Source organism: Lontra canadensis, unplaced genomic scaffold (genome assembly GCF_010015895.1).
Source record: "Lontra canadensis isolate GAN:19392208 unplaced genomic scaffold, GSC_riverotter_1.0 scaffold39, whole genome shotgun sequence".
Lineage (NCBI taxonomy): Eukaryota > Metazoa > Chordata > Mammalia > Carnivora > Mustelidae > Lontra > Lontra canadensis.
The window spans coordinates 391360-415305 of record NW_022631033.1 but is presented as its reverse complement, the minus strand read 5'-3'; the positions used below and the strand labels follow the sequence as shown (position 1 = coordinate 415305).

At 49.6% G+C, this 23946-nt stretch overlaps 2 protein-coding genes across 2 annotated transcripts; both read left to right on the top strand.

Moving 5' to 3' along the window:
* Nucleotides 1-474: 474 nt before the first annotated feature.
* On the top strand, nucleotides 475-12278 carry LOC116874924 (uncharacterized protein DKFZp434B061-like). Its single transcript, XM_032869982.1, has 4 exons — nucleotides 475-923; nucleotides 1054-1410; nucleotides 10275-10284; nucleotides 11663-12278. Exons 1-4 carry the CDS (start codon nucleotides 475-477, stop codon nucleotides 11912-11914), a joined length of 1068 nt encoding a protein of 355 aa, XP_032725873.1. The 3' UTR covers nucleotides 11915-12278.
* A 157-nt stretch (nucleotides 12279-12435) lies between these two features.
* On the top strand, nucleotides 12436-22709 carry LOC116874817 (zinc finger protein 431-like). Its single transcript, XM_032869797.1, has 5 exons — nucleotides 12436-12622; nucleotides 13169-13295; nucleotides 13961-14056; nucleotides 14827-14909; nucleotides 20420-22709. Exons 1-5 carry the CDS (start codon nucleotides 12518-12520, stop codon nucleotides 21749-21751), a joined length of 1743 nt encoding a protein of 580 aa, XP_032725688.1. The 5' UTR covers nucleotides 12436-12517; the 3' UTR covers nucleotides 21752-22709.
* The last annotated feature ends 1237 nt before the right edge of the window (nucleotides 22710-23946 follow it).

Genomic DNA, 23946 nt, shown 5'->3' with positions numbered 1-23946 from the left:
AGATTTTATTTGACAGACAGAGATCACAAGTAGGTGGAGAGGCAGGCAGAGAGAGAGAGAAACAGGCTCCCCCTTGAGCCGGATGCGGGGCTCGATCCCAGGACCCAGGACCCTGGGATAATGACCTGAGCTGAAGACAGAGGCTTTAACCCACTGAACCACCCAGGCGCCCATAGATGTCATTTCTTGAAGGCTTATCAACTTCGTATTTTTATTTCCATTCTAAAAATACCGAAACAAGGTCACTGCAATTGTACTATATGAAAAAAACATTTGCAGAGGAAGAATGGATCATGTATGGTGTGTAGTGTAATTAAACTCGACTAACAAAATGCGGTATTCATTCACTCCCTTTCACTCTTACTGTGTCTCTCCAAGTCCATTAGATCCTTTATTTTAGCTTCTTTTTCTAGTGGGAAACGGGAAAAGTGAAAACAATAGGCAGGGCGTCCGGCCCACCGGAGACACACGCCAATGCCTCAGTCAAGCCGGGCACCGCCTTCGTCCCTGCGGACCAGCCGCGGACTTGGCCGGCTCTGCCCCGAGTCTCTTGAAATGTTCTCAGCGGGAACGAGACCCACGACCACCAGCGTCTGCCCGGGAAGGCCGGAGTGGGCGTCCATGTGTCCATGGTACCGAACCCCCTGCAGAACCTCCTCCGTCAGCTCAGGAGCCGGGGGGACGCCGCTGCCCAAGGGGGAGCCTGCCCTGGACGCGCGGGAGGCTGGTGTCGGCCTGTGGGCCGCGGAGGTGCCGCGCGCCCCGAGACACCGGGGAGACACCGGGGAGACCGCCTTGTCCTCAGCAGAACCCGGAACGAGCTGCACGTGTCCCCCCGAGGGCCGGAGCAAGAGCGGCTGGACAGCCCGGCCCATCCCTCAACATCTGTGGAAAAGGGACAAAGAAACGCGAAGAAACACGCAGTCGGTCGGAGCCAGCCTAGTCACGGGCCGCCGCACGCCACGCCGACTGAGCGGGCCCGGCCGCGAATACGAAGCTCCCAGCTTCCGCGCGGGGCACACGACACGGTGCAACGTCACCGGCGAGCTCTAGTGCTTCAGACACGGAGCGCGGCAGGGAAAGCGCTGAGGCCTCCCCGCCGGCCCCGCACAACCCGCTGAAAGGGGAAAGTGATGCGGAGACTCGGAGCCGCACGACTCCCGCGTCCTCCCCGCGGCCGCCCCGCCTCCCTCCCCGCCGGGCCGCCGCGGCTCGCCCAGGGCCCTCGCGCCCGGCCGCGGCTCCAGCCCGTAGCACCTCCCACTTCTCCGCCTCGCTCGGCCTCACTCGCGTCCCCCCGGCTCTCCCGCTGGGCCGCTCGCCTTGTCTCCCCGCCCACTCGGCGCACGGAGATGGAGCGAGGACGCCGGCCGCCCAGCCGCTGAGTCTGCGGCGGGATCGCGCGGGCAGGTACGGCTGGGGACCGGGTCTGGGGGCCCCGCAGCAAGCGGCGTTCGCGGGCGGCATCGTGCCCGCGCCGGCGGAGGCTGCGGACGGGCGGCCCGGGAGCGCCGCACGCAGGACCCGGCCGCGGGAGGCCGGCCGTGGGGAGGCGGGTGTCCGGCGAGGAACGGACCGGGGTGGGCAGAGTCCCGGGGGCCGGGGCGGGGAGTGCGGGGCGGCCCGGGAGCCAGCGGGCTACGGGGTGGGGGGGGCCGTGCAGAGCCGGGACCCGCGTCGCGAGGGAGGATGCAGCGCGGGGCGGGGCCGCAGGGAAGGCCGGACGTGCAGGCCTCGGAGCCACTCCGGCCGCACAGACGCTGGCTCGGCCCCAGCGCGCGAGCGCCCGCCTCGGGGCGTCTAAGGGCACCGCGGAGCTCCGCGCGGGCGGGACGGGGCCCGCGGCGTCCGGGAGGACCGGGCGGGGACGCGGCGGCGGAGCGCGGCTTTGAACCACCAACACCAACGCCAACGCCCACCCACCACCGCAGGGGATCCTTCGCGCCAAGAAAAATTCTGGCGCCAGGAAATTACGACTTGGGGCGGAGCCTTCTGGGGGCGGGGCTTGTGGGGGCGGGTTCCGATGGCGGGATCGGGCTAGAGAGTGGCGCGGCCAGCGTGGGGCGGGGCCAGTGAGCGGGCGCGGCCAACGTGTGGCGGGGCCTGGGGAGGGCGATATCGGAGCCGACACTGGACAGAGCGGCGGGGCGGGGCCAGGGCCGGGATACGGCCGGCGTGGGGCGGGGCCTGGGGAGGGTAATCGGAAAGCGGGGACCGGACGTCAGCTGAGGGGCCTGGCCGGGGCCGGGGTGCGGTCGGCTTGGGGAGGAGCCTGGAGACGGCAAGCGCGGAGTCGGGACGGGACGTCAGCGGAGGGGCGGGGCCGCGGCCAGGGTGCGGGCAGCGTGAGGCGAGGCCCGGGGAGGGCGAGCTCGGGGCGGGGACGGGACGTCAGCGGAGGGGCGGGGCTAGGGGAGGGCGACCGCGGAGCGAAGTGGGTACATTGGCGGAGGGGCGGGGCCGCGGCCGGCTTGGGGCGGGGCCCCGGGAAGGCGAGCGCAAGGCCGGGCTGGGACGTCGGCGGAGGGGCGGGGTCGGGGCAGCGTGGGGCGGGGCCTGGGGAGAGCGAGCGCGCAGCCGGGCCACGACGTCGGCGGAGCAGCGGGGCCGCGGCCGGCGTGGGGCGGGACTGGGACGCCGGCGTGGGGCGAGCCGGGACGCCGGCGTGGGGCGGGGCCGGGGCGCGGCCGGCGTGGGGCGGGGCCGGGCCCGGGTGCGTCGGGAGGTAGGAAGAGGCGGCCGCAGACTTTCCGGTCGGCCCCACGATCGGTGGCGCGCGCCGGCCGGCTGGCCGCTCGGGTCGGTTGGCGGCTGCTCGGTGTCCGCGGGAGCCGGCCGCCGCTCTCCTGCGCCCGGGAGCTGTTGGGGGGCACTTCCAGGTGAGACCGGGAGGCGCGCGGCCTCGTGCCCCGCGTGCGCAGACGCGCCCCGGTTGGGGTGACAGGTGTGAGCGCGGTCCCTGTTGTCTGGGCCGGCGGGGCGCGGGGGCCCGGCCGGGGCGGTCTTGGGGCGGCGCGGGGCGGCGGCGGGGGCCGGCGGGGGGCGGCGGGCGGCGGGGCTCTCGGAGTGTTTTGTGTGGGGAAGTGGGGATGCTGCGGTCGGGGTCTGCTTTCCGTTCGGGGGGGCCGTGTAGGAAATGCGTGGCTTTTGCTTTTCGTTAATGAGAAATTAATTCCTCGCATCCGAGGACAGTCGGCACGGATGCTCATTGTTCCCCATTGTTAACCGGGAAGTGGGCCGCCGGCCGTTCCCAGCGGGGAGCGTTGGGGTGTGGGGCGGAATCGCCGTCCGGGGCAGAGCCGCGTCGGGGGACTCGGGCCAGCAGGGAACAAAGGAGAGGCAGGGGTTTTCGGAAGGAAAGGGGTAAGTTGGGAAGGTCGCTGTGAACGAAAAGTCCATTGGAGGAGACCGGGAGTTTGAAGTGTGGTGGCTCCTCATTGGCTGCGTCGCGGCCGGGGTGCGGGCGCCTCCTCCCCGCCGCGGAGTTGTGGAGTCGCGTCCACGTGCAAGGTCAGGTCCCGGGGCGCCGGCTTCTCCGCGGGGTCCGCGCTCGCGGCGCAGCTGCCCCTGGCGAGCCTCCATTGTAGGGAGGTGTCCGGTGAACGTGGAAAAGCAGTCGTCAGATTGGATTTCAGATTTCAGTAGTTTCATGTACAGCCTTGGTAGACTGCAGCGTGGAAATGGAAGTTAGTATCTCCTCTTTCATGGCTTCTTTGGAAACACCGGGGCTTGAGCGGGTTGGAATCCGACACCAGATCGCATCTGTTCACGCGGCACAGCCTCCCAGAGATCGGTTATGAGCGAGGACGCCCTTCTGGCTTTCATACAGAAATCTTTTTTATTAAGATTTTGTTTTTTATTTGACAGAGTCAGCGAGGGAGAACACACGTTGGGGGAGTGGGAGGGAGAAGTAGGCTTCCCGCTGAGCGGGACCCCAGGATCATGACCTGAGCCGAAGGCAGGCGCTTCATCCACTGAGCCACTCAGGCGCCCCAGGGCTTTCTCAAAACTTTTACATTGATTTAATACTAATATTTGAGGGCGCCTGGGTGGCTCAGTGGGTTAAAGCCTCTGCCTTCGGCTCAGGTCATGATCCCAGAGTCCTGGAATCGAGCCCCACATCGGGCTCTCAGCTCAGCGGGGGGCCTGCTTCCCCCTCTCTCTCTGCCTGCCTCTCTGCCTACTTGTGATCTCTGCCTGTCAGATAAATAAATAAAATCTTTAAAAAAATACTAATATTTGAGCTCAAATAAATCGAGAATTTGGAAGATATTTTTCTGTTAGGCAATAGAACAGTAGCCACTCTGGAGTCCTTAGAAAGAAGGGGGCCCAGTGCTCCTCCAAGTCTCCAAATTTCCATTCCCCTGGGCTCAGCTTACCCTTCTCAGACCTGCTGGGAGGTGGACTCTGAGGCAGGAGCCAGGACTTTACGCCATGGGTGATCAAATAGTCTTGACATCTGGACTCTCCCTTCCCTTTTCCTTCGTGGCCTCTCTGCTTACGTAGGCGCTCATTCAGCCTCGGGGCCACCTTCTCCATCACATCCTCAGCGTTTAGGTTTGTATGTAGTATGTGTCTGGGAGTGCTCTTGAGTCAGTATGGGTTGCATAGCTCCCTGTGACAAACAGAGCCGGCGAGGTGGGTGTCTGGCAAACCAGACTGCACCACGTCTGAGTCTGTTTCCTTGCATCCCTTCTGCGGGAGAAGGGGCATCCCTGCAGAAGCAGTGCTTATTGTAAGGGAGATTGTTAGACCACTTCTCATGGAGGTTGTGAATTTCTTCACGTAATCACGGGAATTTTGCCTTTGTATGGGTTTTTTCGTGGGTGTCTTCGGGGGAGAGCATAGGGATTTGATATTCTCTTACTGTTTTCTGAAGTGATCACTGCTTACGTCACATCTGATAAATACCGATTTTCCTGGACTGCTAATTTGAAGAACAGAAAGAACCAGCAGTAGGAAGTCAACTCTCTCAGACCCAATTCAAATATCTTTAATCTTGATGCTTTAAGATTAGCGTCTCCCTTCTTGACTCTCTGTCTCTCCGATATAACTGAATTGGGGTGAATATAAGGAGCTCTGTGTCAGCAAGTGTATCTTAACGCTTCTGTCCATTTTCCTTTTACAGAGAAGCTTCCATGTGGTCTTTTGTTTGCCAGAAAAATGTACAAACGGATTTTAGTATTTGTTTGCTAGACATGAACACTGAACAAAACAGAAATGAAATGTGATATTAAAACTTCAGTTGTTGGGGCATCTGGGTGGCTCAGTGGGGTCATGATCCCAGAGTCCTGGGATCCAGCCCCTCATTGGGCTCTCTGCTCAGCAGGGATCCTGCTTCCTCCTCTCTCTCTGCCTGCCTCTCTACCTACTGTGATCTCTCTCTTTGTGTCAAACAAATAAATAAAATATTAAAAAAAAAAAACCCTCATTTGTTAAGTGTCACTAGAGGGATGTAACTGTGACTCACTGTTCTAGTGCACAGACCACTTGCTAGTTCATGGTCCTGTCAGGCTTGCCTCACCTCAGGACATTTGCACATGCTCTTTCTCTGCACTGGTCTCCCCAGTCCTCTTCATGAATGACTGCTAGCAGCACTTGTCAGTTTCTACTATCGTTGCTTTTCCAGCACTACACCTTTTCTTCCCTAACAACAAATACTTTTTCAACTCTTTCATATTTACAACTGTGCGCACAGTTTTTTTTTTAATTTATTATTTAAAAGGTTTTATTAATTTATTTGAGACAGAGAAAGAGAGCACAGGTGGGGGGTAGGGTCAGAGGCAGAGGGAGAAGCAGACTCCCCACTGAGTAGGGAGCTTGCGTTGGGGCCTGGCAGGTGGGGGGGCTCCATTCCAGGACCCTGAGATCTTAAGGCAGACACTTACCGCCTGAGCCACCCAGGCAGTCTGAGCCTATAATTTAAAGGGGGTGGGGGAACTCTACTGTTTTTGGATTTTTTTTTTTTCCTTCTAGAGATCCTTGTAAACTTTTTTTCCCCTATAATTTATCAAAGTTCTGAGTCTTGAGCCCATGTCTGTGTCCCCATTTCCCCTGCCGTTTTGCAGAACGGATGCTGTGTCAGGCATGAAAACCACGTTACTCTCACGGTCCATCTCCATCAGCGCTCTTGGGTGACCAGGTGCGTTGTCCATGAGCAATCGCATTTTGAAAGGAATCTTTTTTCTGAGCAGTAGTTCCTTGATGGTGGTTTACTGTATTCAGTAAACCGTGTTGTAGACAGATGCACCGTCATCCAGGCCGTGTCGTTCCATGTGTAGGGCCCAGGCAGAGCAGACTGAGCATGATGCTGAAGGGCCCTGGGATTTTCAGAATGGGACGAGGGCACTGGCTTCCACGTAGAGTCACCGGCTGCATCAGCCCCTCACAGGGGAGCCAGCCTGTCCTTCGCAGCTCTGAAGCCGGGCATCGACTTGTCTCTGGCTGTGAAAGTCCTAGATGGCGTCGTCTCCCGACAGAAGGCTGTTTGGTCTACACTGGCAGTCGGTTGTTGAGTGTGGCCGCCTTCCTGAGTTCTCTGAGCTGGATCTCCTGGGTGACTTGCTGCAGCGTCTCCGTGGGTACCTGCGGCCTCATCTGGTCCTTCATGTCAGGGTGAAGGCTGCTTCCCTTAATCCCACCAGCCAAGCTCCACAGGCTTCAGACTTTCCCTCTGCAGCTTCCCCGCCTGCCACAGCCTTCACAGAACTGAGAATTCGGGCCTTGTTCTGAATCAGGCTTTGGCTTAAGGGAATGTGTTCCGTCCAGACCACTCAGGCTTTCTCCATATCAGCAATAACTTTGTTTCATTTCACTTTTTTATTCTTGTGTTCACGGGACTAGTGCCTTTAATCGCCTTCAAAAACTTCTCCTTTGTATTCACAACATGGCTAACTGTTGGGTACAGGAGGCCTTTCCCACTACATTTAATCATTTCTAGCTTTTGATGTGGTGAGAGATGCGGGACTCCTCACTTGAATACTTAAGAGGTCAGTGTAGGGTTATTGATCAGCCAAAGATCAATATTGCTGTGTCTTGTAGAATAGAGGCCCAAGGAGAGGGAGAGAGATGGGGGGACAGCTAAGTGGAGCAGTCAGAACATACACAACAGTGATTTTTTTTTTTTTTTTTTTTTAAGCTGAAGGCGGACGCTTCATTGACGGAGCCCCTCAGGCTCCCCGCAGCATTAAGTTAGCCATCTGATACAGGCAAAGCTCATGGCATCCCAAAACAAGTGCAGTACTATCATCAAACACACGTATCATCAAGATCACATCACATCACACATTTTCATCGAGATCATAATAACAAATATAATAGTGATAATATTTGAAACATTGTGAGGATTACCAGATTGTGACACAGAGATAACAAAGTGAGCAAATGCTATTGGGAAGATGGTGCCAGTCAACATTGCGTCACCACACATCTTTGTAAAAAACTATCTGCAAGGTGCACCAAGCGAGGTGTACCTGCAGTTAAGACCTGGGGGGGGAGACGTTGTATCCTTCTGGGCCCGGGGAGTTGCCCTCAGCACCCGCTCCTGGTCATCTCCATGCAGGCAGATAAAGGCTTTGTGCAGACTGTGCTCTTCCCTTAACCCCTGGGAAGAGAGAAAGACCATCCAGCACCAATTTCAAGTCAGGTTTCGTTGAAATCCTAGTGACTGTAATACTTGACATGCTTCAAAATATTATAGGTTCCAAGAATAATTTTATACTTTCAGGGCTAATTTTCCCATAAATAGGATGTGTTTCAAATATTTTTTAATAAAACGAAAAAGTTGGTAAGGCTTAGGACCTACCTTAATATATAAAAGAATAAATTACTTCTGAAGAAAATAATCAGGCAGTATATTTTCATTTTAAGGCAGTATATTTTCATTTTAGGCACAGGCATTTGATTCCAGAAAGAATGATTTGTCTTGTTTTCTTTGTGAATTTATATCAAATATAAAAGCGAATCAATACTAACTTTCAAAAGTGAGTGTTCTTTTTATAGCAAGCATTTAAGGTAATGAAGTGCTTAGTCTCCAGGGTTCTCTCTTGTGCCGCGGTCTTGCGGCACTTGCCTGCCAAGTCACGCTGCAGTGTTCTTGCGGCAGTGATGACCTCTCCCGCAGAGAGGCGTGTGCGGGAGGGTCTCGGAACAAGGCTTGTGCCAGACAGTAGTTCTACTAGAGAATAAGAAGGATGGATTGTCAGACTGTGTGATGTTTAAAGGCTAATTTAGGAAAGATAATTTAAAGAAATTAAAAAAAAGCTGTGTACATAATCCTAAAGGATATTATATCCTTTAGGAAAACGCTTGTGTAAAATATAGATATTTTAGTTAATTTCTTTGAGCAGGGGTGCCTGGGTAGCTCAGTTGGTTAAGCGTCTGCCTTTGGCTCAGGTCATGATCCTAGGGTCCTGGGATCGAGTCCCATGTCGGGTTCCCTGCTCATTGGGGAACCTGCTTCTCCCTCTACTTGTGCTCTTCCCCCACCCCCCAAAATGAATAAATAAAATCTTTAAAAAAATTTATTTGAGCAAAGTCTTAGGAATATTCATGGAGGTACGAATAATTTGAGAGACTAGTTTTTTCATGGGAACAGAAGTTGTGTATTGCTGAGACAAGCAAAACCTTTTGTGCCCAGGAGCTGGGAGCAGACCGCAGTCAGGGGGGCTGGGTGAATGGGCTGGGGCAGCAGGCAGGAGGCTTTCCGGGCCAGTGAGGAAGCATGAAAGAAATTAAAGCTGGAGTGTGTTAAGAATAAATTTGGGCTTGTAGATGTAGCAGCCCACCTGGCGGCCTCTGGGGTGGGAGAGCTTGCTGGAGGTCGAGCTCTGTAAAGTCTTCACCAGCCAGTTTTGGAGACTCTCCAGGTTGGCGAAAGCTTCTGCCTGCTGGGAGGGTATGCGCCCCAGCTACTCGGGAACAGGGATAATGCACTGGGGGCCCTCTGGGACCTCCCCCATGTACTTCTTCATCTGACGAGTCATTTTTGTCCTTTATAACAGACCAGTAGCCTAAGTGAAGCTTTTCCTAGATTCTAGAGCCATTCTAGAAAATTACCAAACCTCATTTGGGGGTTGTGGGAACTCCTGAGCCTGCGGTACACCCAGCAGAAGTGTGAATAGGCCAGTGCTACTTTTGTGGCTGGCATGTGGCGTAGGGGGGAGCTTTGTGGGATCTGATGTTGACTCCAGGAAGAGAGTGTCAGGACACACCCGGTCGCTGCCAGAGAATTAGCTACTGGTGTGAAAAAAAGACTATGTGTTTGAATGTTTGGATTTTGAGAAATAAGACTGTTGTCTGTTACCGGGTGTCGGTCATTAACGAGGTGGAAGAAATGGCTGGATCAGGGGGGTGGGGCAGAACTAACCAAGTGGGAGTCTCGATCTCTGGTATTTCGGAGCACAAGCCACGTAACCAGGCACTGGGCAGGGCTTGCATACGCAGTTGGAACAAAACTGCATTATTTTGTCGCGGATGCGTGTGGAAGGGAGTCCATGGGGATTGAAGTGGGCAGTAAAGATGGTGGAATTAAGGGTTGGCAGACTACAGGGGCCGCAGGTAGGAGGAGTGATTCCGAGCAGCTGCGGAAGGGGGGCCAGCAGGGCTTGCTGCAGGCGTCTCTGGTTCGTGATCTGACATGACGCTCCTGCCCAGACCGAGGGGTGGCTTGTACCCCTGAAGAGGACCGTGTGTGGAAATTGGGGATGGGGAAACAGACCAAATTCAGGTGCTAGCTGTGTCAGTCTTTAGCCGTGGAAGTTTGTCACACTACTAAAGCTTTGCGAAACAGCAAACAACGTTTGTGTCATTTGCTACAGAAGTTCATGTTTTAGTCATTCTGGGCGGCTGGTAACAAAGACCTCAGACGAGGTGGCTTAGACCGCACATATTTACTTTCACGGTTCTGGAGCCTGGAAACTCCCAAGACCAAGGTGTCAGCAGATTTGGGACTTGGTGACAGCCTCGTTCTGGGCTTGGAGAAGCCTGGCGCTCACTGAGTCCCAGCGTGGCTGAGAGCTCTGGTGTGTTCCTCTAATAATGTCACCGGTTCCTTCCTGGGGGGCCTGCTGTCATGACTACCTCTGAACCACCTCCAGGCACCACCCCGTTGGGAAGTTGGGCTTTGAGGAGTGGATTTGTGTGGAGCAGAGGGGGCGGGCATTCAGTCTGTAGCCAGCAGGCTTTGTAAGGGTTAATGAATGTATGTAAATTTCCAAGCAGAGAATCATATTTATTAAACTTTTATTTTGTCTTCCTTATTTTTTGGAGTCTAGGTATAAGGAGGTGAGTTAAGTCTACTTTTGTTTGTGATATAATACCATTTTTCCATGAAATACAGTTAAGTACTAACAAAATTTTGGTACGAATTTAGTTTGCCAAAACTTGTTTATTTATTTTTAAAAAAATTTGTTTATTTGAGAGAGAGAAAGCACAAGCGGGGGGAGAGGCAGAGGCAGAAGCAGACTCCCTACTGAGCAGGGAGCCCGACTTGGGGCTTGATCCCAGGACCCTGGGATCATGACCTGAGCAGAAGGCAGACGCTTAACTGATGGAGCCACCCAGGCAACCCATAAAGTTTACAATATTTTTATGTTTTTTATTTCTTTAAGAGACTTTTTTAAAAAAAGATTTTATTCATTCATAAGAGATAGAGATCCACACTTACAGAGGCAGAGGGAGAAGCAGGCTCCCCAAGGAGCAGGGAACCTGATATGGGGCTCGAACCTGGCATCATGACCTGAGCTGAAGAAGGCAGGTGCTTAACCCAACTGAGCCACCCAGGTGCCCCCCATTTTTTTTTTTTGGGACAGAGAGATCACAAGTAGGCAGAGGCGGGGGTGGGGGAGGCAGGCTCCCTGCCGAGCAGAGAGCCCGATGTGGGGCTCGATCCCAGGACCCTGAGATCATGATCCGAGCTGAAGGCAGAGGCTTAACCCACTGAGCCACCCAGGTGCCCCAAGTTTACAATATTGTTAAATATAGGATTTGTGAAATGCTGAAGTGTTGTTTGTGCTGTTGATTAATGTAGGACAGTATTACAGGTACAACTTTACCAAAATGTTAGATTGAATAAATAAATTTCCTCATACAATGCCTGCATTCTACATTTTCTAAGTCAGGGGCTTTTAGGTTTGGGGATCAGGAAAGGAATTAAATAACCCTATGAAGAACTTCCTGGTTAATTTACAAGCTCACTGATTTTCATTTCCTTGTCTGCGGGGTGCCTGGGTGGTGCAGTTGGTTTCAGGCTAGATCCTGATCTCAGAGTCCTGGGATCGAGCCCTGGGTTGGGTTCCATGTTCAGCATGGGGTCTCCCTCTGTCCCTCCTGGTCCCGCTGTCTTTCTCTCTAAAATAATATCTTAAAAAAAAACCCTCAAGAAACGAAAACAACTTGCTGGTTAACTTATGAATTGAGTGATTTTCATTCCCTTGTCTGAAAATTGCAAAGAATATTCATATTTTACTTACTAGCAGTGGTAGCCGAAGCCTTCTCACATTTGCTTTAGGCAGATGTGAGAGCCCCCCACTGCTCTGAGGGCCCATGGCATGCTCTTGTAGGGGGAGTCGGGGTTGCATGAGGGGTCTCCGGGATTCACATTCAGGGTGTCTGGGAATGGCGGGTAAGACTGGAGTCTCTTGGCTTCTCTTTCCTTGCTCAGCTTTTCCCGCATATTGCTTGTACTCTGTGTGACTGGAGCTCCAGAGGAGGCGAGGGGGTGGCGGAATTCTTGAGAATGCGACTGCAGGTGAGTAGAGATGGGATCTTTCTCTGGAAGGAAGCTCTGCTGCCCATGGATGGGAAGCCTTCTCTTGGCCTGAGTCTTCTCAGCGCATCGGGCTGTGCTTGGGGATCTGGGCTCCATTCAACTGTTCTCAGGACCCACGGATACTTGCGTTCGGTCAGGGATTGATCAGGAAGTCCTCTCCTTGGCAACATTCACACGAATGTATCTCATTCTCCGTTCACGGTGTCCTTGCAGAAGACAGATGGGCAGGATTTTCTTTTCTTATCCATTGTGCGGTCTTAGTTGGGAGATGGTGTACTCCTTAGTATTAGTAACGTGGTGAGGGGCACGGTTGGTGCCGGAGGGGACAGGTGTTGCACTGTTTTCCAGAGAATGCAAGAAACCTCTGTGTAAGAGAAGAAAGAAGAAACCATTTTTTTCTCTCAATTTTAAACTTACAAAGTTTGGTTAACATATACTTGAAGTTTGGAAGCTTCCAGAGATGACTAAAATTCTCTCTACTACCCTATCTCTTTCACTCACTTTCCCTCTTTGTGATTAAAGTTTGTTAAAATTGGAACTCTGAAAACAGTGCCTGGGGAGTAGTTTTAAAAAATTAGCTGTGCATTTGGCAGAATATGTGTAGAAATTAAAGTAAAATTTAAAATACTGAAGCACTTTTTGAAGGACCAAGAGAGGCTGGAACTAACTGAGAGGATTCTGTTGCCTTTGAACAGAAAAACAGGATTAACACACAGAGAACCGATCCGCGGATAGCTGCTGTTGAGAATGGAGAGCTCGCTGCCAGAGGCATCACTGTGGGGCCACCCTCCAGAAGAGCAGCCCCAGGAGCCCCTCACGATACTGTCTGCTCTGATCTCTTCTAAAGATCAAGTGAGTTTTGTATGCCCGTGGTGGGCCTGGCTTCGTGCGTCTCTGCCTGTTCGTAGGGAAGGGACCGATCGGTTGTGTGGCCCTTGTGGGTGGTGAGAGAAGCGTTTGCACATTAGCTCAGTAGAAATTGCAGCCCCAGACTGTATACGTTTGTCCTTCTAGTGATCTCTGTGAACCCGGGGCTCGCATGCCTGACCCAGGATCAAGAGTCACATGCGCTTCCCTCTGAGCCAGCCAGGCGCTTCGCAGTGCTGTCTAATGGAGGTGATAATTGCCAACCAGCTAGTCAGAATCGCCAGTTTATTGGGAAATCATCGAGATTCTGTGATCATGAAGTCGTTCTGTGCTTACTGTACGTGTCTGTTTCTCAGTGTGTCAGGAAGGCACAGGCAGGTCAGAACAGGAGCATTTGGGATTTGAGCCACACGTGGAGTTTGACCTCCTATCCACACCGCTCCCCCTTTGCCATCAGTATCCCGTTGATAGTTCTCTCCTGTGGATTACTGAGCACGGGCCTGTTGAAACATACTGTCTGTGATGTTCTAGGAGTCCGTGACCTTCAAAGATGTAGCCATAGACTTAACCCAGGAGGAGTGGACCCTGATGGACAGGTCACAGAGGAAGCTGTACATTGATGTGATGCTGGAGAACATCACTCATCTGGTGTCCGTGGGTGAGTCCAACACCATCTGTCCGTTTGCTTGGTCATCTATTGATTGATAAAGCTGTAGGCAGGGCCGCTTCCACATACTCCAGTGGCTCTCTGCCCTAACTTGTACTCCTCTGTGGCCCTTCTGTTCTGACTTGATGAAATTTATAAATTATTTTCATCAGGTCTGTTACATAATAATTTGAATATAGTCTTCTTGGCTCAAATTGTGTATCTTTCTACTGCACTTTCTCCAAGACCCAGAACAATGCTGGGAATACAGTGCATAGTTTTTGGATGAATAAATCAATATCTTACGTATTTTCTGCTCTGGGCGCTATGGTGAAGTTTGAGCACAGTTGAAAACCAAACATCCTGTACCACTTTCTGCATAAAACGCCACGGTGTATTCTAGTGGAGCGCATGTTATTGTCTTCCTTTGCAAATAATGGTAGCCACCCTGTGAGAACATTCATTTCATTCTTTCTGGATGCACACGCAGAGCCTTCTGCACCCCTTTGAGCTGGGGTCTTGACCGCAAGCAAAGGTCTTGACTGACTGGGGTGGAGGGTCAGGCTGAGAACCATTGTCGATGTTTCTGGTGTTGAAGGCGCTATTCTCTGGGCTGTTGTGCAGGGTGCACATGGTCCTTCCTCCATAAATTCACGTACATTCTCCCATTGATCTAGGCTGTCAGTTCTTCCAAGCAGATGTGATTTCCCAGTGGGAGCAAGGAGGGGAGCTGTGGAGGGAAGACAGAGGACTTGCCCAAGGCTGGAATCCAGGTGAGCTGGGGACACGGGCTCTGTGCGAGAAGTCTAGCGAATGAGTGAGCAGGATCTCACTGATGTTGTGCACGTTTGCTTGAGCGAATGAGAACTTCAGAAGACCAGTGGCCAGGGAGCCTGCCGCAGTCCTCAGGCCCTGTCATTACTGCTCTGTACTTGAATTTGACCTCGGGGAAGGAAGGTTCCTGTCCTCACAGGAGGTGAAATTTCACCTTGTGGTCTTTGTCATGATTTTCTCTCTCTCTCTCCTTTTTTTTTTTTTTTTTTTTTTTGGGTAATGATTTCCACTCATGTTTTCTGCAAAGCCCATCATTATTTATTTTTCTTTTTTGAGATTTTTTTTTTTTAACTTTGTGTGTGTGTTCCAAGATTCATTGTTTATGCACCACCCCTAGTGCTCCATGCAATCTGTGCCCTCCTTAATACCCACCACCAGGCTCACCCAAGCCCGACCCCCCTCTCATCCAAAACCCTCAGTTTGTCTCTCAGAGTCCACAGTCTCTCATGGTTTGTCTCCCCCTCCTATTTTCCCCAACTCACTTCTATCCATCTCGCAATGTCCTCCGTGTTTTGAGTTTTTTTTCTAGTTGACATTATTCTAAAGTTTGTGTGTTTATTCACCAGTATTGTTTTCAGTTTCATGTTATGTGGTCATGCAGTGGTGACTGTTTGAAACACACATGAGTCTTGTGTATTTTCAACACTTTAATTCTCCTCTACTTAAGATATCCCTTAGGTTTATCTCTTCCTGTCTTCAATTATTTCAGGCTTAGAAAACAGCTATAAAAAGGAAGAAACAATATCTATGCAAGATATCTTCAAGGAGGACCCATCTGACTGCGGCATAATAGTAAGTCTCTTGAGGACAGACCGTGCCTGTCCATGTTGCAGGCCTGGGAGTCAGATAAGTTAATCACGTATTGTCAGGGAATGTGGTCAAAAATTGAGTTTGGGGAAGAAATTAGCCTGGATTTAGACAGTATTGGCTCTCACAAAAGGACAGTTTTGTAGACATGGTTTATTTGCATGAAACATGATGTCTTCAGAAACACTCAACTCTCCAGTGAAGATGCTACCGAGGTGTTTTATAACAAAAGATTCACGGCAGCCGAACTTTCAGCTTCAAAGGGGAAAAAACACTCTATTGATTCTGTAAAAATCTAATAGGAACCGAAAGAAGAAAAGGGAGATCTACACTCAGATGAGGGCAGGAGTAAGCAGTAAAGGAGAATGAGGCCGAGTCACATCTACTCGGGGACTTAGAACACCCAGCCTCGGTGGCTGGTAAAGCCCCGTGGAGACAGCCCTGCTGCAGCCCTGAAGGAGAGGCCTGGGCAGAGCGTCCTCCCCTCAGGAGGGACTTCCCACTGAGCATCCCCACAGGGGCCGTAGTTCTAGGGCAGATGACGGGGTCTGGAGTTAAGCGTTTGTCTGCCTCCGCGCAGTTTGGAGTGAGCTGCATTTCGTGTTACCACGTCTCTGCCTCTTCCAGGAGCCCGGGCTGTGTGTGTTTGCCTCCATCCCGGGGTCCGTTCCGGGGGCCCGGCCCAGCCTGGAGCAGGAGGGGATGGGAGGCAAGACTTCCAGCTCTTGGCGTCCAGACCAGAAGGGCCCGTTCTGACCTGGAGGCCAGTTGAGGGCCACTAACGAGGCTCCCGAGGTCACTTATGCTGCACGAGTCTCACACACAACACTGTTGAGCCTGCCTGCGTTCGTGCGGGTCGGGGTAGAAGGTTATGCTGGACAAAGCCCAGAAACCTCCAGCCATACAATACATTCGTTCCTTGAGTTGTGCATAATATGACACTGTATGTACCTGCAAGGCACTTCTGATATATCCACAAGTCCGACAACATATAAATAGTATAGTAAATGTAACTATGCATATAACATCTGTTAGGAACCCTCCTCAACAGGGTAACCAGTCCAACAACTAGGGGAAGTATTGATTGGATTAACAGTTGGTAATGGAAACTTAGCACTGTCGCAAGCATAGATTCTCATTTAAAACTGACATCATTGGGTGTTTGCTTTTTCAGTGTTACATATGTATACTCACCGTCATTGGACAGGGTGATGGCTGTTAGTCCTATAGTGAACGTTTTCTTGACAAGTTTGGTCAGTGAGGGGAAGAAGACATCTGACATGTTTTTGGGAGTAACTCTCATGTCTGTCATGTTGCCAGCAGGCGAGTCCTGTGTGGAAAAAACAGTGGGCCCAGCAGGGCAATGTTAGTGGTTGTCCTGGTTTGGTGGATATAGCCTCAGTTGGAGCCCAGGTGACGGGACAGCACAGAACCTAAACATGAGTGTTTCATCATCAGAGCCCAGGAGTGTTACTGTAGTGTCCCCTCCTTGAGCAATAACCTTAGCAGAAGGGAGAGTATTGGCAGGTGGCTTTGTAAGGTAATTTAGCATCTGCATATTCTAGCATATTAATAGTGGCTAGAAGAGTTTTGTCATATGGCCTATTTGTACATAAGGGGTCTTCATCTGCCCTAATGGGGTCTCATTTTGCCTAGTAGGTCTATTGAGGATTTTTAAAGCCTCCATTAAGTATAACTTCCATTTTGATAAAGACCCACACTTAATTTTTTTAAAAAAAGATTTTACGTATTTATTTGGCAGAGGGAGAGAGAGAACCAAATAGGCAGAGAGAAAGGCATAGACATAGAAGCAGGCTCCTCGCTGAGCAAGGAGTCTGATGTGGGACTTGATCCCAGCTTCCTGGGATCATGACGGTGAGCCGGAGGCAGTGGCTTAACCAACCGAGCCACCCAGGTGTCCCCACCCTTAATTTTTTAAATTGTTTAAATAATCTGTTTATCTGTGTCATTAATTCAACTGCCTGCGAGTAGTAGGGTAATTATGATAAATCCATTCAGTATCATAGGAGGGGACAAAAGCTTTTATTAATTAGTTGTCAAGTGGGAGCCATTATCATTGTGGATTTGAGTAGGTATATCATAATGGAACAGTCTCTAAAGTTTTGAGTTTTTTTTTTTTTAATAGAGATTTTATTATGTGACAGACACAGTGAGACAGAGAACACAAGCCAGGGGAGTGGGAGAGGGGGAAGCAGGCTCCCCGCTGAGCAGAGAGCCTGATTTGCGGCTCAATCCCAGGACCCTGGGGTCATGACCTGAGCTGCAGGCAGCTGCTTAACTGCTGAGCCCCCCAGGCGCCCCTGATAGTTTTCTTCTGGGTGGCATGAGCAGATGGGCCGACTGTTAAATACCCAGCATAGTACCAGTGTGTAACCACTGCCCCACAAATGCATTGACAGCCTCGGGAGCAAGGTAACGGCCCCACAGAATCCATTTGCCAAATTTGGGCAGGGAGTCTTCGCTGCTGTATTGGCCCTTTGTACAGTTGTGGAATTTCTTGCTTTTGCCAAATCCGACAAGTTGGATATTTTAATACGGTTTCTTTCATGGCATCCCGAGTGGTGGGCGTCCCACAGTCCTGCGCCCACCTGTGAGTGGCCTGCCTTCCCAAGTGTCCGCTTTTCTTGTTCGCCTCTTGGGCTAGTCCGGTGTCCGTCACAGGCTCAACTCTGTCTGCCACGGTAGGGCTCGTGAGGTAGCTGCTTTGCTGAAGGTCTGCTCTGTGGAGGCAAGCACACTGAGCATCTACACAGAAACAGTAATTTTAGTGTTTGGCACATGGCCAAATGTCTTTCCATAGGCATCTTCAATAAACGCTGAGTAGTAACCAGTTGTGAACCTGTCACACCAGAATTCTTTGGATGGGAAATTTATGAATCAGTTAAGCTCAAAAGTGTTAAATATCCTTAACTTCTCTGCAGTGAGAAGTCAAAAGTGCAAGCCTGTTGCAGTTATCAGTGCTTGAGCACTTGATCCTGTTTGGAAAAGACCTAGACTTGCAAAACATTCAATCCCAATTTACCATCCAAGCAAAACCTCAAAGGTCCAGGTTACCAGAGACCTTGAAAGCTGTCTTAGCATTACCCATGAAGACTTTGTGACACTAAATGAGCCGTTATTTTAGGTCCTCCTGTTGGTGACAGATTGCAGTTGAAATGGCATGGGCTTATTTGACCTCTATTAAACCTTTAGGGATTGCACATGATCTCTAGAATACTCATGGCATTTACCCAAACAACATAACCTAAGACTGAACGACATTTGTTTGACATTGTTTTCCAGGTAACTTAACACACTGAGTAAAACAGCCTCGTTGGTAAAAAAGACTTCATCTGCAGTTGAAATCTTGGGAAGTTTGTTAAAACCCTAGAAAGTTTTAAAACACATGCCTAAAGGGATTACAGGTCCTTTAGGACCTGATAAAGGACAAAATATAGAGACTGGCTTTTCTGGGGAGACAGAAAGAAAACAACTGTTTACATCTTCTTAGCAAGTACAAACCAATAATTAGAGCAACTTTGTCTTTTGAACAGAGAGAAGAGCAGAATTTTAATCTTTACCATGTACTTTTAAAATCCACTCATTTACTAATTCTGTCCTTAACATACTTAAAATTCCAAAGATCTCCCTGCAGAAACCTTCTATGACTTTACTTTGCGTTCCTATTTTGTCCCAAGCCATTTTTCTCCAAACAGCCAGTCCCATCCAGGACAAAATTTACCTCCTTTTACCTTCAACAAAACCTACATTCCTGTTCCTTGCATCTTTTTTACATATCTCCTACTTCTCTGGATACAGAGTTGTTTCCCTCACTCCCGTCTGTCTTCAGGTACAATCTCTGAAACTGCTGCGGCTGTTGCAGTGCGGTCAGAATCCACCTCTTTTTAAGACTTTGTTTAGTGCGGCATCTTGTACTTGGAACATCTCTTTGGGAGGAATTCTTTTCTCAGAGTCGTTAGAGTATCTCTTCTCACACTTGCTGGGTGATGCCCCTGCTGCTTAAGGTGGCTCCGTCTGAGAGCCTGATTCTCACCATGACATGTCTGTACCCCTCTCATCGTCATCCCAGATGTCGCCATCCCAGGGGTCAGGGCCCCACTCACAACCAGCAGAAACCATAGCTACGTGCACTTTCTCAGTGTCCCTCTTCTCGCTTTTATTTCTACCTGGCCATCCATATGGCTGGTTTTTCAGCCACATGCTGGTGGCTGTGGATTAGTAAGAAAGAATGGAAGTCTGATGTTGACACACAGACATTCTAGAATTTAAATCTGCTCCTTTTCTAATTTTAGTCTTTCCTCCTGGTACTTAGCACGATGTGATCCTTTGTGTGTATGCTGTTAGCAGACGCCATCTCCAGAGAGCTAGGAATGACATATCATCTGTCCCAGTTACAGTTCCTGAAGTGTCTGTGCGTGGTGGTGGTTCAGCTGACTTTAATTACCGTCCATTGTCACAAAGACAGACCTACTCAGACCATTCTTTTGCCAGTGAGTAAAACAGGGTCCTCCCACTCAGGAATATCTACATCGGCATGGAGGTTTCCTCAGAAAGGGTATGTCACGAGTCCTGCCGACTACAACAGTTATGTTCCACATAAAAGATTCAGGGCAGCTGAACTCTCCGCTTCAAAGGGTGAAAAAACACTGCATTGATACTGTAAAAATCTATTAGAAACGGAAAGAAGGAAAGGGAGCTCTGTGCACAGATGAGGGCAGGAGTAAGCAGTAAAGGAGAACGAGGCCGAGTCACATCTACTCGAGGACTTAGAACACCCAGCCTCGGTGGCTGGCAAAGCCCCGTGGAGACAGCCCTGCTGCAGCCCTGAAGGAGAGGCCTGGGCAGAGCGTCCTCCCCTCAGGAGGGACTTCCCACTGAGCATCCCCACAGGGGCCGTAGTTCTAGGGCAGATGACGGGGTCTGGAGTTAAGCATTTGTCTGCCTCCGCGCAGTTTGGAGTGAGCTGCATTTCGTGTTACCACGTCTCTGCCTCTTCCAGGAGCCCGGGCTGTGTGTGTTTGCCTCCATCCCGGGGTCCGTTCCGGGGGCCCGGCCCAGCCTGGAGCAGGAGGGGATGGGAGGCAAGACTTCCAGCTCTTGGTGTCCAGACCAGAAGGGCCCGTTCTGACCTGGAGGCCAGTTGAGGGCCACTAACGAGGCTCCCGAGGTCACTTATGCTGCACGAGTCTCACACACAACACTGTTGAGCCTGCCTGCGTTCGTGCGGGTCGGGGTAGAAGGTTGTGCTGGACAAAGCCCAGAAACCTCCATCCACACAGTACACAACAGTAAAAATGTACATGTGGGAGTTGAATACCCCCATGTGCATGTAAGTAACCTGGGGAAGATTTTAATTGGAGATTATCACTGAATGGCCAGCCTAGGATTTATATAGAACCGAATTCATATTTAGAGAACTGAGTGGATAAATATATCTGAGAAATCCTATAACAGTCTCCTCTCTTTCCCAACAGCCGAAATATCACCCAGGAGAAAACCCCTTTGAACATATTGGGTATGATGAAGTTTTCAGTCAGACCTACACATTGACTCAACATGTCTTAACTCACACTGGACAGAGACCCTATAAATGGAGTGAATGTGGAAAACATTTTAATCATAGAAGTGACCTTTATAGACACCAGAAAACTTTCATGGAAGCAAAACCTTATAAATGTAATCAGTGTGATAAATGCTTCCATAATAGAAGGAAGCTTTGCATACACCAGAGAATTCACACGGGAGAGAAACCCTATAAATGTGATGAGTGTGGGAAAAACTTCAGTCGAAACTCACATCTTCGTTCCCATAAGATAACTCACACAGGAGAGAATCCATTTGTCTGTAATCAGTGTGGGAGTCACTTCAGGTATTTTTCATCTTTAACTAGACATAAGCATATTCATTCTGGACAGAAGCCTTATGAATGTCATCTGTGTGGGAAAGCCTTTGTTCAAAGTTCTTATCTTAAACAACACGAGAGAACTCACACTGGAGAGAAACCATATAAATGTCTTCTATGTGGAAAAGCCTTTGTTACAAGCTCTAATCTTAGAGAACATGAGAGAACTCACACTGGAGAGAAACCATATAAATGTCATCTATGTGGAAAAGCCTTTGTTCAAAGCTCTTGTTTTAGACAACATGAGAGAACTCACACTGGAGAGAAACCATATAAATGTCGTCTTTGTGGAAAAGCATTTATTACAAGCTCTTGTCTTAAAAAACATGAGAGAACCCACACTGGAGAGAAACCATATAAATGTCTTCTTTGTGGAAAAGCCTTTGTTACAAGTTCTAATCTTAGAGAACACGAGAGAACTCACACTGGAGAGAAACCATATAAATGTCCTCTATGTGAAAAAGCCTTTGTTACAAGCTCTAATCTTMGAGAACATGAGAGAACTCATACTGGAGAGAAACCTTATAAATGTCATCTATGTGGAAAAGCCTTTGTTACAAGTTCTTGTCTTCGAGAACATGAGAGAACTCACACTGGAGAGAAACCATATAAGTGTCCTCTTTGTGGGAAGGGCTTTGTTACAAGCTCTTGTCTTAGAAAACATGAGAGAACCCACACTGGAGAGAAACCATATAAATGTCCTCTGTGTGGGAAAGCCTTTGTTACAAGCTCTAATCTTAGAGAACATGAGAGAACTCATAGTGGAGAGAGCCCATATAAATGTCCTTTATGTGGAAAAGCCTTTGTTGAAAGCTCTAAAGAACTTGAGAGAACTCATACTGGAGAGAACCCATATAAATGTCCTCTGTGTGGAAAAGCCTTTGTTACAAGCTCTTGCCTTTGAAGACAGGAGAGAACTCACTCAAAATATACTGAAAAATATGGAAGAGCCTTCAGCCACAGCTCTAATCTAAGGCAAATCCGAGAACTCATAAGTGGGGGAAATTTATGGCCATATTCATTATGGAAATGCCTTCATTTAAAATTTATCCTTACACAACATGAGTGAACTCCATTTGGAGGAACCCTATATTTAACATCAAGGAGGAAGAGACATTAGCTGATCTGTGGTTGTACGGTGACAAGAAAATTCAGTCTGAATGATAATCTAATCTCCCTAGAATGGGAAATTACACAGGAAAATCTTTACAGAAGGAGGTTGCTCAAGGAGAATAACAGAAAAAATGATGCTGGGGAGCTTATTCATTGTAATATGCATGGAAAAAAACTCTTTACTAGTAGAAAAACTATTGTAGGCATGTGAAGTTTCACACTCTGTAGAATAGTGAATGAATGGAAGTCTTCAGTGATTTTTATTCCTTAGTCAACTTGCAATTTCTCACACTGTATATATGCCATTGCTAAAATCCAATGAAAGTTTAGAGTTTGCATCAGAAATCCCTGACTACGAAAAACATCTATCAAGAATGTCTAACCACACAGTTTAGACATTAATTTATATTTTTTGCTTAATGGCCTATTATAAAAATGTAAGAAACATATGTAGGATTGTGACATCATCTGGGAATTCTAAATGCCGAATTTTATGACAAGAAGCAATGATTTTTTTTTTTTTTTCCCCTTAAGGGACTAGTACGTAGAACTGCATATGAAGTGAAGTTGTTGCTAAAAAATACATTATGTTGGTCAGGCCTATTTTTTCACAGCAATAATTACTGGGTTCAGCTAGAAAGTAACTAAATATTAACCAAAAAACACAAGATGATGTGTCATTACTACATATTGTTAACCATGTATGTAGATCATAATGATGAATTAAAGAGTGATAGTTTGTGACTGAATTCTGCATTTGTTTTCATTTTAAGAATGGCGTTATTGAGACAACGAAGGGTATAGCCTGACAATTAGTGGGATCAGTTCAGCAGCAGGATATAACCTCTATTTGTGCTTCCAACATAGGAACACCTACTTAGAGAGGCTCCTGGGGGCTCAGTCTGCGAAGCATCTCATTTTGTTCAGGTCATGATCCCGGGGTCCTGGGATCGAGTCCTGCATCAGGCTCCCTGGTCAGTGGAGAGTCTCTTCCCTCTGCCCCTCCCCACTGCTCGTGCTCTGTCTCGCTTTTGACTCAATCTTTTGAAAGTGACCACTTTCATATATAAAACCTAAACCCATGTGAAGGGAGAAACAGTAGTACAGTGATAGAAGGGGGGGCTTTAAAATACACTTTTATCAGTGGATAAGTCATTCAGACAAAATCTGTACAAAAACATGAGCCTTCAATGACAAATCGGCTCAGAAGGATCCTGAGCACGCCACACCATCCGTGAGCAGCAGCATGCCTCCCCTTCTCAAGTGCACACAGAAATTCTGCAGGGTTGACCAGATGTTAGTACCAGTGGACAATGCTTTTCTTTTTTGCCCAAGTCATATAGTTGCCCTTCTATTTCTCATAAAAACCCTCTGCTTTCACCCCATACATGGGACATTTCTGGTTACTCTGGGATCTGTGCTTCCCAAATCACAATTCCTTAGCCCCCAGTAAACATTCGTCTGTCTCTTGGGGCAGCTCTTGTTTTCTGGTTGGTAGATGTTTGCCTTCCTTTCTTAGTCACAGGTACTACAGAGTGAGATCTAGGAGCCGACTTTGGTAGGAAGTCACCAGTTCTCGGGATCCCTTTGGCAGTCCCCCCACCCCCCCAATGAGTGTGCTCCCTCTGTGAGTGCCTCAGAAGGCCCCACCATAGAGCACCAAACCTTGGAAGGGAAATAATTACCCTTCACCCTTCTAGATTCTTGGCTCAGAAAACCCACCCAAGATGAGGTCAAGGGCACAGAGGGATGCGACCCCTAGACAGGAACTGAGAAAGAACATTGGGCAGAGGGGACTGGTGAAGGGCAGCACCTAGGGACACAGCACTGACCTCGCTGGTGGGGGGTGGGCGGGTATGGTAGGAACGGTAGGGTGGGTGGGGAGGAGGAAGGGACTATGCTGGAGGGAGCAGGTGCTCATGATGAGTGGAGGCATAGGGTTGGACTAGGGAAGCTGAGGTTGGTTCCCAGCAAAACCAGTTCAGA